The 13,443-nt window shown below is 48.4% G+C and overlaps 1 protein-coding gene across 1 annotated transcript; it reads right to left on the bottom strand.

Moving 5' to 3' along the window:
- Positions 1-7,225: 7,225 nt before the first annotated feature.
- Positions 7,226-12,802, bottom strand: NCR1 (natural cytotoxicity triggering receptor 1). The gene is made up of 7 exons (XM_014537854.1): positions 12,730-12,802; positions 12,618-12,653; positions 12,116-12,397; positions 9,716-9,994; positions 9,410-9,460; positions 8,347-8,394; positions 7,226-7,639 (listed from the first exon to the last, which is right to left on the bottom strand). The coding sequence occupies exons 1-7, from the start codon at positions 12,761-12,763 to the stop codon at positions 7,461-7,463; spliced, it is 909 nt and encodes a 302-aa protein (XP_014393340.1). The 5' UTR covers positions 12,764-12,802; the 3' UTR covers positions 7,226-7,460.
- Positions 12,803-13,443: the final 641 nt, after the last annotated feature.

Here is a 13,443-nt window from a genome sequence, read left to right as displayed (position 1 = left end):
TTTTTTTTTTTTTTACAGAGAGGAAGGGAGGGATAGAGAGTTAGAAACATCGATGAGAGAGAAACATCCATCAGCTGCCTCCTGCACACCCCCTACTGGGGATGTGCCTGCAACCAAGGTACATGCTCTTGACTGGAATCAAACCTGGGACCCTTCAGTCTGCAGGCCAACGCTCTATCCACTGAGCCAAACCAGTCAGGGCGAGGGCAATTTTTAATTTTTTTAAATCTTCACCTGAGGACATGCTTATATATTTTTTAAGAGAACGGGAAGGAAGATAGATGAGAGAGAGAAACCAATGAGTGAGAAACTTCAATCTGTTGCCTTCCACAACCTTGATGACTGGGGATCTAACAGGAAACCCGGGTATGGGCCCTGATCAGAATCAAACCCACAAACTTTCAGTGCACAGGACGAATTTCCAACCAACGGAGCCACATGGTTCGGGGTGAACCTGCATTTATCAATATGCCCCAAAGCTAACTTAGCATAAACTTGACGCTTGGCATACTTAGTCTAGGAAAATTTATCATGACATTGGTTTTTCTCCCCCTCCACCTCAGGTATTTCTTAGCCTAACTTAATAGTAGCCCCATGGGTCGACATGATTGGTGTAGTTTATGATTTTCTAATGCAGGAGTTGGTAAGGTTTTTTTTTTTTGTCTATAAAGGGCCAGATAGCCAATATTTAGGTTTTGCAGACTACATGGTCACTGTGACAACGACTCAACTTTGCTGTTACAGTGCAAAGCAGCAATAGACAATATGATAATGAGGGGGCGTGGCTGTGTTCCAATAAAACTTTATTTACAAAAACAGGCAAGGGGTCAGATTTGGCTTATGGGTCCTAATTTGCCCAGCCCTGCTCTAATCTATCCTGTTATTTTTCAATCCTCACTTGATATTTCACTGATTTTTAGAGAGGAAGGCAGACAGAGAAATATGATCGGTTGTCTCCCATACTCACCCCAACTGGGGATCGAACCTGAAACCTTTTTGGAGCATGGCATGATGCTCCAACTGAGCCACCTGGCCAGAGCTAATCAATTCTGTTATTGATGAAACATAGATCTGATCATATCACAGTTGGCTTTAAACTTTCAATAATTCCCTGTGTGCAACCCATTCCCCGGGAGAACACAGCCTCTGATCCACAACCTATTGCTGGTAATTCATAGAAAAGCAGCAAAGCCACTTCAGAACATCCTTTAAAAAGTAAATTCAAAAAATTAAATTTATTGAGCACTAATTCCTAGACACTGATAAAAGTGAGTCATCTCTATTTTCCCTCAAAATTTTTTTTGTTAATCCTCATCTGAGGATATATTTCCATTGATTTTTTTAAGGAGAGTGAAAGAGAGAGGGAAAGACAGAAATATAAATGTGAGAGAAACACATCGATTGGTTGCCTCCTGCATGAGCCCCAACCAGGGCCCAGGCCAGGGAGGAGCCTGCAGCTGAGGTATGTGCCCTTGACCAGGATCAAACCCGAGACCCTTTGGTCTGCAGGCTGATGCTGTATAAACTAAGCAAACCCACTAGGGTTCCACCAAGGTTTTAAAAATTATACATTTTTATTGATTTCAGAGAGGAAGGGAGAGGGAGAAAGAGACAAATATCAATGATGAGAATCATTGATCAACTGCCTCAACGCCCCACACTGGGGATCGAGCCGGAAACCCAGGCATGTGTCCTTGACCAGGACTTGGGCTGATGCTGTATAAACTAAGCAAACCCACTAGGGTTCCACCAAGGTTTTAAAAATTATACATTTTTATTGATTTCAGAGAGGAAGGGAGAGGGAGAAAGAGACAAATATCAATGATGAGAATCAATCAACTGCCTCCTGCATGCCCCACACTGGGGATTGAGCCGGAAACCCAGGCATGTGTCCTTGACCAGGACTCTAAATGTGACCTCCTGGTGCATAGGTCGACGCTCAACCACTGGGACATGTCGGCTGGACAATTATTGTATTTTATTTTATTTTTTAAAAACTCTTTATTAAGGTATTACAAATGTGTCCTCATCCCCCCCATTAAATCCCCATCCTCCCCCCCCCCTTATGCTCTCATCCCTCTTCCACAAATGAGTGAGATCATGTGGTATTTATCTTTCTCTGACTGGCTTATTTCACTTAGCATAATGCTCTCCAGTTCCATCCATGCTGTTGCAAAAGGCAAGAGTTCCTTCTTTTTTACTGCAGCGTAGAATTCCATTGTGTAGATGTACCACAGTTTTTTAATCCACTCATCTGTTGATGGGCACTTAGGCTGTATTTTCCAATTACAGGTGGTATTCAGTATTTTATAGTAGTTATAGGTATACAACATAGTAATTAGACATTTATATAACTTCTGAAGTGATCCCCTCTCAATACTTCAAGTATCCATCTGGCACCATACATATATCTATGACAATATTATTGACTACTAGAGGCCCAGTGCATGAAATTCGTGCACAGGTAGGGTCCCTAGGCCTGGCCAGTGATCAGAGCTGATCTGTGGGGCAACTGGTGGGGCAATTGGGGGGCCCCCACTGGCACCCACCTTGGCTGGCCTGGTGCCACCCATTCGCTGGCCCCGCCCCCCACCACTGCCTCTGGTTGCCTCCCTCTGGGGGGTGACCAGTGGGGCGATCAGGGGAGCCCCCGCTGGTACCCACCTTGGCTGGCCTTGGGCCTGTGGGCAGCTCCTGCGTTGAGATCTGCCCCTGGTGGTCAGTGTGCATCATAGCGACTGGTCGTTCTGCTGTTTGGTTGATTTGCATATTAGGGTTTTATTATATAGGATGTTCCCTCTGCTGTATTTGACACCCCCATGACTGTGCTGTAACTGCTAATTTACACTCCTTAATCCCTTCACCTTTCCCACCCAGCCCCCAAAGGCCCCATCCCATCAGGCCGCTGGCAGTCTGTTCTCTGTGTCTATGAGTCTGTCTCTTCTTTGTTGGTTGGTTTAGTTTGTTCCTCAGATTCCACATGTAAGTGAAAGTATATGGTGGTTGTCTTTCTTTGACCAGATGCCTCCTCATTTCTCTTCCACATCTCTTAACCTTTCACATTTTTCCTTCTGTGCTACATGTTGTGGTTAAACATCACATTTGTGAGCTGAGAAAGAATGACCCAAGTGGAAGATAAAGGCCCCAAATCGACACAGAACCCTTTCTTAACTCAAGTACGGAAGTAGGCAGGCTTAATTTAGCCACTTGTGGTTCTCAAGTGAGGACAGTTTTGCCCCAGAAGGGATACTTGGCAATGTCGAGAGACTGTGTGTGTGTGTGTGTGTGTGTGTGGCAAAATACACAGAACATCAAGTTTACTGTTTTAATAATTTTAAAATGTACTATACAGCATTTGGTGTATTCACAATGCTGACCACAGGGTGGGGTGGTGGTTGGGGAGGAGAGGCAGAGGTGGGACATTCCATCATAGACGGGGGAGGGTCTGGCTAGAGCAGCGGTTCTCAACCTGTGGGTCGCGACCCCTTTGCTGGTCGAACGACCCTTTCACAGGGGTCGCCTAAGACCATCCTGCATATCAGATATTTACATGACGATTCATAACAGTAGCAACATTACAGTTATGAAGTAGCAACGAAAATAATTTTATGGTTGGGTCACAACATGAGGAACTGTATTTAAAGGGCCAGAAGGTTGGGAACCACTGCCTTAGTGTCTGGCTAGAGCTCACCGTCTGGACCTCTCTCTGGCCCAGTGTTTCTCAGCGGAGGGTGATACCAGTCTCCCCCACGCCCAGCTCAATGCCTGGAGACACTTTTGGTTGTCACAACTGGGGGAGGAGAAGGTCCTGGCACCTGCTGGGTAGAGTCCAGAGATGCTGCTAGACACCCCACAATGCACAGTACAACCCCCTCACCCGGACAGCAAAGAATTATCTGGTCCCACATTTCAGCAGTGCTGAGGCTCAGAAACCCTGGCTTAGCCGACTCTTTGCCAGAAACTAAGAACCACCTGGAGCCAATCATTGTGGGCAAAAGCAGGCTTGCAAGTCCAGGGGGATTCTCCAAACTCCGCTTAGAGACACCCCTGTTTTCAGAGAACTCTGCATCAGGGTCCGTGCCAGTGAAAAGAGATAAAGCAAAGCTGGAAGAGATAAACAGACTATAAAAAAGTTCTCTACCCGGCCCTGCTGACCTCTCCACTCACCTCTCACAAGGGTTCTCCCCGCTCCCTCTGCTCCAGCCTGGCTGGGCTGCCTGCTCTTTCCCTGAGGGTGCACCGACCGCAGGCTCTGCCCTTGCTGCTCTCTGCCCGGTGGTGGGTGTTCTGGGTGTCGCTGCTGTGTCTCACACCACCCCTTCTCGCACAGGCACCGCCTCCTCACCCTCCTGTGCTCTGACCAGATCCCATGCAGGCTCCTCCCCACTAGGTGTGCCTTCTCCCATCACCCTGTCTACATCCGTCTAAGCCAGTGGTTATCTGGGGCGTGATTTTTGTCCCCAAGGAGATACTTGGAATTATCCAGAGATATTTTTGGCTGTGACAGTTGGTGGGGGTGTATGTGTGCTCCTGGCATCTGTTGGCTGGAGGACAGGAAGGCCACTGCTGTGGAATGAACTGTGTGTCTCTCCCCCCAGCCCCAAATGCACATGTTGAAGCCCTAACCCACCTCGTGTGACTGTGTGTTGAGATAAGGTCCGTTTAGGAGCTATGAAGGTTAAAGGCGGTCATAAAGGTGAGGTGCTAATTCAATAGGATGGGTGGGCTTATGAAAAGAGGAAGCCAGATGAGATTGGGTGCATTCAGGGTGCATATAAGCATAACCAATGGACACAGACACCAGGGGGGGTGAGGGCATGAGCATGGGGGGTGGTGGAGTGGGGGAGCAAAGAGGGGATAAGAACACGTCTGTAATACCTTAATCAATAAAGAAAAACAATGTAAAAAAATAAAAAGAGGAAGCCAGTGGTATCTGTCTCCAAGTGCGTGCACGGAAGAAAGTCCATCTGTAACTAAATCAGGGAGAGCTCTTGTTTTAGGTTTATAGCTTTTTATTTTTATTTATTTATTATTATTATTATTATTTTTTTTGCTTTTTAAAAATATATATTTTTTATTGATTTCAGAGAGGAAGGGAGAGGGAGAGAGAGAGAGACATCAATGATGAGAGAGAATCATTCATCGGTTGCCTCCTGCACGCCCCACACTGGGGATTGAGCCCGCAACCCAGACATGTGACCCGACGGGGAATGGAAGCGTGACCTCCTGGTTTTGTAGGTTGATGCTCAACCCCTGAGTGACACTGGCCGGGCTGTGTTGATTGCTTTGATATGTGGAAATATCTATGGCAAATACTTCACCCCAAAACTAAAAAATGTAAAAGTCAAGGTACAAAAGTGAATTTATTGACTTGGGCTCCAATGAAACCAGGAAGACCTTTCTTACCAGAAACCCAATGGGTCAGCAATTTGGTCTTGGACTTATACATATATATACCCATCAGTGGTAACCTGTATTATTCCCTGATGATTCATGTGGCACATTTTTCTAACAGTGACCAGAAGCACAAGCGTAGGTGCAGAGAACAGAGCAAAGTGACCGAAAACAGGGTGGGAATTTTTACAAGTGGGAGGGACACCTTTGTAGGTGGAAAGATGACGCATTCAGATTAATTTGGGGGGAAAAAAAGCTGATAAAAATAACCTGTAGGTCTGGCAAAAAAACAAAAAACAAAAACCACACAAAAAAATCAGGGTTCAGAGAAACAGATCGGGGCACTCATCTTGGGGAAAGTGAAACCATGGGCTTCAATGAGATCAACCCAGACATGTGTCCGGAGAAAGAGGGGGGCCAGCCAGCGAACCCCGAAGCTCCAGCATTGGGGAAGCTGGAATGGATGGTGCAGGAGCCGTCGGAGAATGAGCAATGAGCAGAGAAAGGCAGTGAGAGCCGAGGAGGAAGTGGTCGTAGACAGCCGGCCGGGGAACAGAGATAAAAGCCTCAGACATGGCCACGTGGCAACGTGTCCACGGCAAGTTCCAGGAAACCCATTAGCGTTTGTCATGAAAACAGCTCCGGAGGAAGTGGGGGTGAGAAAACAGTTTCCAGTGGTTGGGGAGTGACATGAAGGGGCACAGCCAACCGGGGGTGTGGGTCCTTTCTCAGGGGAGTCGGGCTCCATACCCAGGGAACCGTAACACCAGGGAGATGGACGTTCTCCTGCAAAATTGACTCTATGTCTGAAGCTTTAACTTTTGCTTCTTTTTATTGAAAATAAGAATTATGACTATTATTATTTAAATGAAGAGTTCTGCAAGCCCCCCTTGCATTTCCTGTAAAAATACCTCGCCTACTTTTTCTTATATAAAAATACTTTATTGGAACATCAAGTCCTTAAAGCAGTTACAGAAAATGGGAAACAATTGACATAAAAACACTTGTTAATGTTCCTTATTTTCATCCATTGAATATATTTATATAAAATATGTTTTTATTGGTCTCAGAGAGAAAGGGAGAGGGAGAGAGAGAAACATCAATGATGAGAGAGAATCATTGATCGGCTGCCTCCTGCACGGCCCTGACTGGGGATCTAGCCCGCAACCCAGGCATATGCCTTTGACCAGAATCGAATTTGGAACCCTTCAGTCTGCAGGCTGATGCTCTATCTACTGAGCCAAACCAGCTAGGGCTGAACCTGCAACCTTCTAGTGCAGTGGTTCTTAACCTTCTTAATGCCACGACCCTTTAATACCTCATGTTGTGGTGACCCCCAATTTCATTGTTAAAAATTGAACATAATTAAAGCATAGTGATTAATCACAAAAAAATATGTAATTATATATGTGTTTTCCGATGGTTTGGCAACCCCTGTGAAAGGGTCGTTCGACCCCCAGGTTGAGAACCGCTGTTCTAGTGTATGGGAAGACACTCTAACCAACTGAGCCCTCCCGCCATAGCAGATGGTCTATTTTTTTAACAGCCAAGTAATATTCCACAGACTCATTGATAGAGGACAAGCTGACAGCTGTCAGAGGGGAGGGTGGCTGTGGGGCTGGGTGAAAAAGGTGAAGGAATTAAGCAAAACAATAACAACACCATCAAAAACCTTACAGACACTGACAACAGTATGGTGATTACCAGACCAAAAGGGGGTGGGGGAAGTTAGGCAAGGGTAAAGGAGGGACAAATGTGATGAAGGAGACTTGACTTAGGGTGGTGAAAACACAATGCAATGTACTATTGAATTGTACCCCTGAAACCCATGTAATTTTATTAACCAGTGTCACCCCAATACATTCAACAACAACAACAAAATACTGAGAACCTAGAAGAGACAGTGGGATCTGCCTGCAGGAGACATTTAGCCTCTTCATCCCTCCTCCTGACTTGGTTCATCAAACTCCACGCAGTTGTCCCCTGGTTTCCTTCCAACATAGAGGTCGCCCAGCTCAAGGTCAAGGTCAGCATTCAGCTTCATCTATGGCCACCGCATCTCTCGGTCATTCGTCCAGGGCTCCTTGCCATCTGAACCTTCTCCTGCGTTCCTGACTCGAGGCCCTTTTCGTCTTCTTCCTCAAGAGCCGGGTGTGGGCCAGGAGGCACATAAGGGCCACCAGGACCAGGAGGCCCAGGCCGACTCGAAAGAGGTTCTCCGCCGTGTAATCCCAGGGGATCAGATCTGGGGTCAGAAGAATGGTGATCACAGGCAGGCACAGATCAATAGCATCTCATCCTGTCTCCTTCCCAGGCCCTAACTCATGGCCCTCGGACTGCATGCGGCCCACACGAATATTCTTGTGGCCCAGCCAATATAACGGTATGTAAGAAACGTTTTAATAAAAATTTCATAACTTAATTTTGACAATATTCTGTTATACATAATCATTAATAACAAACTAAAATGTTCGCTAATGACTGATTACTATAATCGAGTTGCATTCATTTCCCTTAGCGTCTTACGCACAGGCGTACCATTTCTCTCCACTAATACCAGCAGCAAATATTTTAGCAGCTGATGGCCCCATCATTAGTCTTGGACTGACTTGTTGGGTGTGTGCAACAGGAAATATTTCGCTTTTGGAGAACAAGAGAAATAGGTTTATTTGCATGACGCTTATGAATTTGTGCAGTTATTCAGTGTCTGGTAAGTTCATGTTCAAGAAAAAAATATTATTTTTTATTAAAATGTTCTATTATTTTGCGTTAACGATGACTCATTTATTTCAGCCCTTTGTATTCAGCACGCCTCTATCGAAATAAGCCTACGTTTCTCTGAAAATGGAAGCTTTTGTTTTTTTGCGGCCCACACCCACTTAAACCTTGTTAGCCTTTGAGTTTGACATGCTTGCTCTAGTCTAGAGCCTGCATCCCCAGCTGCTCGCTTACCTTTCCGGAGTCCCTTCTTTGTGGTTGACCAGTGGGGTTCCCAAGAGTCTGCAGGAGATAAGGAATGTGGATAAGGGAGGAAGGGAGATGGTGTGGGCCTCTTCCACCCCAGCCTCCCTCCTCCCCTTGGACACACCCCATGGCATCCCAGTGCTTTTCAGGGTTCCCGTCCCATCCTCCAGGCCCCAGCGGCTTCATCTGGCAGGTGGAATGGAAGAGTCAAAAGGCAGAAGAACAGGAGGAAGAATTCAGCTCCAGGGCTAGGAAGTGAGTGTCTTCATGCCAGGCCTATCTTCTCATTGAGCCTCAGTTTCCCTAGTGAGTCAACCAATATCACCTCTTCTTCCTCACACACAGGAAAGGTCAGGCTTGCCACTTTCTCAAAGTCCTACATGAGCTGCCCCGGCCCCACCCCATCCCCACTGGACATGATTTCCAGTCCTCCTGGCCTCCTTTAAAACATTTTTAAAAATTTTTGTTTGTTAATCCTCACCCAAGGATATTCTTTCCATTGATTTTTAGAGAATGGGGAAAGGGGGGGAGGAGAGAGAGAGAGAGAAATATCGATGTGAGAGAGACACATGGATTGGTTGCCTCCTGCACACACCCCAATTGGGGCTGGGGATCTAGCCTGCAACCGAGGTCCATGCCCTTGACCGGGAGTTGAACCCCTGACCCTTCAGTCTGAAGGCCTACACTCTAATCACTGAGCAAAACTGGCCATCTTCCTGGAACCATCTTTCTCCAGACAGCCTCAGCTTTTGTTCAGAGGCCTCCTTCTCTGTGAGGCCAGCTGAGACAACTCTGCATATTATTGCGACCTGCCTTCCCCATCCATCACCTTAACGGCAAAGTTCTGCTTTGTCTCCTCCCATCCCATCATTCCCTGCGCACGAGCTGTCTGATTGACGGATGCGCTGTGACTGACTTATCATCGGTGCCCTCCCGCTGGAATCCAGGTCACAGGAGCAAGGGCATCTGTGTGGTTGACCGACGGAGCAGTAGGTGATGGCGCTGGGAGGCTCTGAGTCCCTCCCCACGTTTAGAAGCACCTGTTACTCACCTGGGGAAGAGGGCTGTCCCGTGGATGCCAGGTCAGCAACCCCGGCATCTCCTGACAATGGAGACAAGAAAAAAGAAAAAGTGAGGGTTTTGGCTTCCCTCTGATCTTCCCACCTATTATCTATGCCTAGTCATCTGATGTTCTTCCTCACGAACAGTCAACCGGGCCTCAAGGAAATGGACGTGGGTGAGGCATCGCTGGGAGGTACAAAGCTCTCTCTTTACATCATCCCAACTGGTCCTCATCGCGTGGGGGTCCCTTGGGGTTCCAGAGAGGCCCTGGGGAAACACCCGGGGGCGTCCTCACCTGTGACCAGGAGCGTCACAGGCTCACTGGGGAAAGACCACATGTGCTCGTTATAGGAACCGAAACACCTGTAGGTCCCCCTGTGGGCTGGGGTCACGGGGCCCATGGAGAACGCTGCCGGACTGTTGCCGACTCTGCGCCATGGGCGGCTGGCCTGCCCCTCCTTGTGCAGAAAGAACGTGGTCGTTGCCGTCTCTAGGTGGCAAGAGAAGGTCACGTTCTCTCCTGGGAGCACCTCGGGCCCAGGGTGAACGGAGAGGGTGGGCCTGTCATACATTCCTGTGGGAGAAAGGGGTTGGAAGGTAAAGGGCGTCTTTATCCTGCCTCCTAGACCTCCCACCCCTTCCCTTCCCTTGTCTTTACTTTTTAAAATATTATTATTATTATTTTTTAATAATCCTCACCCAGTCAATGGATATTTTTCCACTGATTTTTAGGGAGAGTGGAAGAGAGAGGGAAAGACAGAGAGAGACATCCATGTGAGAGAAACACATCCATTGGTTGCCTCCTGCACACGCTCTGACCAGGGCCCCAGCTGGGAAGGAGCCTGCAACTGAGGTACACTCTATCCACTGAACCAAACCATCTAGGGCCATCTCAACCACTTAAAAAAATCCTCACCTGAGGATATGTTCATTTACTTTACAGAGGAAGGGAGAGAGAGAGAGAGAGAGAGAGAGAGAGAGAGAGAGAGAGAGAGATATTGGCTGCCTACTGTGCATGCCTTGACCAGGAATCAAACTCACAACCTTTCTGGTGTATGGGAGGATGCTCCAGCCACCTGAGCCACCCTGGCCTGATCACTTCGAAGTGCACAGTTAGGTGGCATTAAGCACATTCACGTTGCTGTGCCACCATCACCCCCTTCTATCCACAGGACTCTTTTCATCTTGCAAAACTGAAACTCTGGCCCCGTAACCAACAACTTCCTCTTTCCCCTCCCCTTAGGCCCTGACACACCCTCCCCCACCTCTATTCTCCTTCCTGTCTCCATGAATGTGACTACTCCAGGGACCTCAGAGAAGTGGAGTCAGGCAGTATTTGTCCATTTGTGATGGACTTACTTCACATGGGTTTCACCCCCGTCGTAGCACGTGTCAGAATGTCTTTCCTTCGTAAGTCTGGACAACATGTCCTTGTGTGGATGGGCCACATATGTGTAGAAATATATATTTTTATTGATTTCAGAGAGGAAGTGAGAGGGAGAGGGAGAGGGAGGAAGAAACATCAAGGATGAGAGAGAATCATTGACCAGCTGCCTCTTGCACTTCTCCTACTGGGGATTGAGCCCACAACCTGGGCATGTGCCCTTGACCAGAATCGAACCGGGGACCCTTCAGTCCACAGGCTGATGCTCTATCCACTGAGCCAAACCACATTCTGTTTACCCCTTCATTTGTCGATTGGTACTTAGGTTGTTTCTACCTTTTGGCGACTGTGGACAGTGCTTCCATGAACGCGGCTGTACCGAAGCCGTCTGTGTTCAATGAACACTCCAGGCAAGTCCACATTGGCCTACGCTTGAGAACACTCCTCAGCCAAAGGGACCCCAAGATTACCCTTCCTTCCTCCCTCCCTCCCTATCGGGTTTACCCTGTCCTACTTTGTCAGGCCGCCATTTCCTCCTCATGAGCTACCGAATTGACTTACGCATCCTGACTCTCACTCCAGGTCTGTCTTGGGCGAGAGTCCAAGTGCCGTAAGATCAAGGGTACCTGGTGGAACCTCTCTGGGAGGGGTTCTGTTCTCATCCAATCACTGGCTGATGCTGGGGCTGGGGCTGGGGGGCTCTAGCATCATTTGAGACCAGTGCTACATATGCATGACCGGGTTCAGAGAAAGTATCCCAGTCTCACCTCATCTGCCCAGCCTGTGTCTCTCATCCATCACAGGGGCTGTTTTTTGAGGACACCCCTCCCCACCCCTCCTCCAATCATCCTTCCTTGCACACAAACATCCATCTCAGCGTCTCTTACCTGAAGAATTTGAACTAAGACAAATCTGATCCTAGGACGTAGCGATAACTCTCAAATAGACAACCCCTGTAGGAAGTGATCAAACGCCCTCCCCCAGGGCAAATGGTATCTGAGTGAGGTTTGGAAGAGACTAAAAGAGATGAATAGCCCTGCTGGGGTGGCTCAGTGGTTGAGTGTCGACCTTTGGACCAGGAGGTCACAGTTTGATGCCCGGTTCGGGCTAGATTCCCCAGTAGAAGTGCAGGAAGCAGCCGATCAATGATTCTCTCTCACCGTTGATGTTTCTATCTCTCTCTCCCTCGCCCTTCCTCTCTGAAATCAATAAAAATATTTAAAAAAGGAGAGAGAGAGATTAATAAATGATGACACTCTCCAGGATTCAGGCCTAGGAGGAGACTGTCCAGCTAGAGAAGGGGACACTTACCTGTTATCACCAGGTCCAGAGGGTCACTAGGCTCTGACCAGAGCTCCCCAGTTCGGTAGAAGCACGTGTACTGCCCTGCAGTGGAGGAGGTCATGGGCCGGATGGAGAACTTGACTTTGTTCGGCAGCCCAGGGGCGTTCGGTCTCTCCAAGGTGAAGTGTCCCTCAAAATGCAGCTGGTACTCAATGGCCCTGCGACTTCCCTGGCACCAGACGGACACCGACGCCCCGTTTGGAACCATGAAACTGGGTTTGGCCCAGATGAGGGGCTTTGAGAGGGTCTCTGGAAGGGAATCAGAGGCTGGAGGGAATCCAGAGACAGCCCCTCCCCACCCCAGTTCCTACCCAGCTGCTGGCCAGCCCTCCCGTTGTTCTCAGGTGGAGACAGCGGTCGGCCCCACCTGAAACCCATTCCTGGGCCAACTTATACACTTTGAACGGCGGACACTATGCCCAGCCTGAGCCCGCAAGGGTGACGCTGAGGTTTTGAAGGGAGGACTCACGGTTCTGGGCACCGACCCTCAGGCTCAGATACAGTCCTGGAAGATAGGAACAATGAGCCAGGGTGTCCCACCTGGACCCTGGATCCCACATCCTGTCCCCATAGGAACTCACCGAGGCAGAGCAGGGCAGGGAGTGTAGATGGCATAGCAGAGTCTACCAGGCGGGCGGGCGAGGAGCAGCTGGATGGAGGCAGAGCCCAGCAGGCCAGGCAGATGCACAGGATGTGGTGAGTGAGGCCCAGCGCCTGCCCACACGGAGCTCTCATAATGGACTGGTTTGCAAGAAGGCTCTCAGCTCTTCCTCACCTCTGGTCGGGCGGCGTAAGGAGAGGACATGGTCCTCACACCACGTCTGATCACAGCCTGAGGCCTCAGCAGATCCTCCGACAATGGTCTGTCTCGTCTGAAACTCGTTTCTGGGTCAACGTCTACGTTTTGAAATGTGGACATTATGCCCAGAGAAGGTGGTGTTCAAGCAAAAATCTTAGAGTTGTTATTATTTTTTTTCAATGTTTTGGGTAAATTTTAATTTAAAATAGTGCACTGACCGTTCTGTGCAGAGCAAATTTAAATTCATATTTTCTCCAATAATAAGAAATGTATATTATCTGGACTATAATGATAAATTATATCAAAAGAGGTTCCACCTGAAACCCATTCCTGGGCCAACTTATACACTTTGAACGGCGGACACTATGCCCAGCCTGAGCCCGCAAGGGTGACGCTGAGGTTTTGAAGGGAGGACTCACGGTTCTGGGCACCGACCCTCAGGCTCAGATACAGTCCTGGAAGATAGGAACAATGAGCCAGGGTGTCCCACCTGGAC

Source organism: Myotis brandtii, unplaced genomic scaffold (assembly GCF_000412655.1).
Source record: "Myotis brandtii unplaced genomic scaffold, ASM41265v1 scaffold1842, whole genome shotgun sequence".
Taxonomy (NCBI): domain Eukaryota; kingdom Metazoa; phylum Chordata; class Mammalia; order Chiroptera; family Vespertilionidae; genus Myotis; species Myotis brandtii.
Note: the sequence above shows the minus strand (reverse complement) of the source record. Positions and strands in the feature narration are given on the sequence as shown.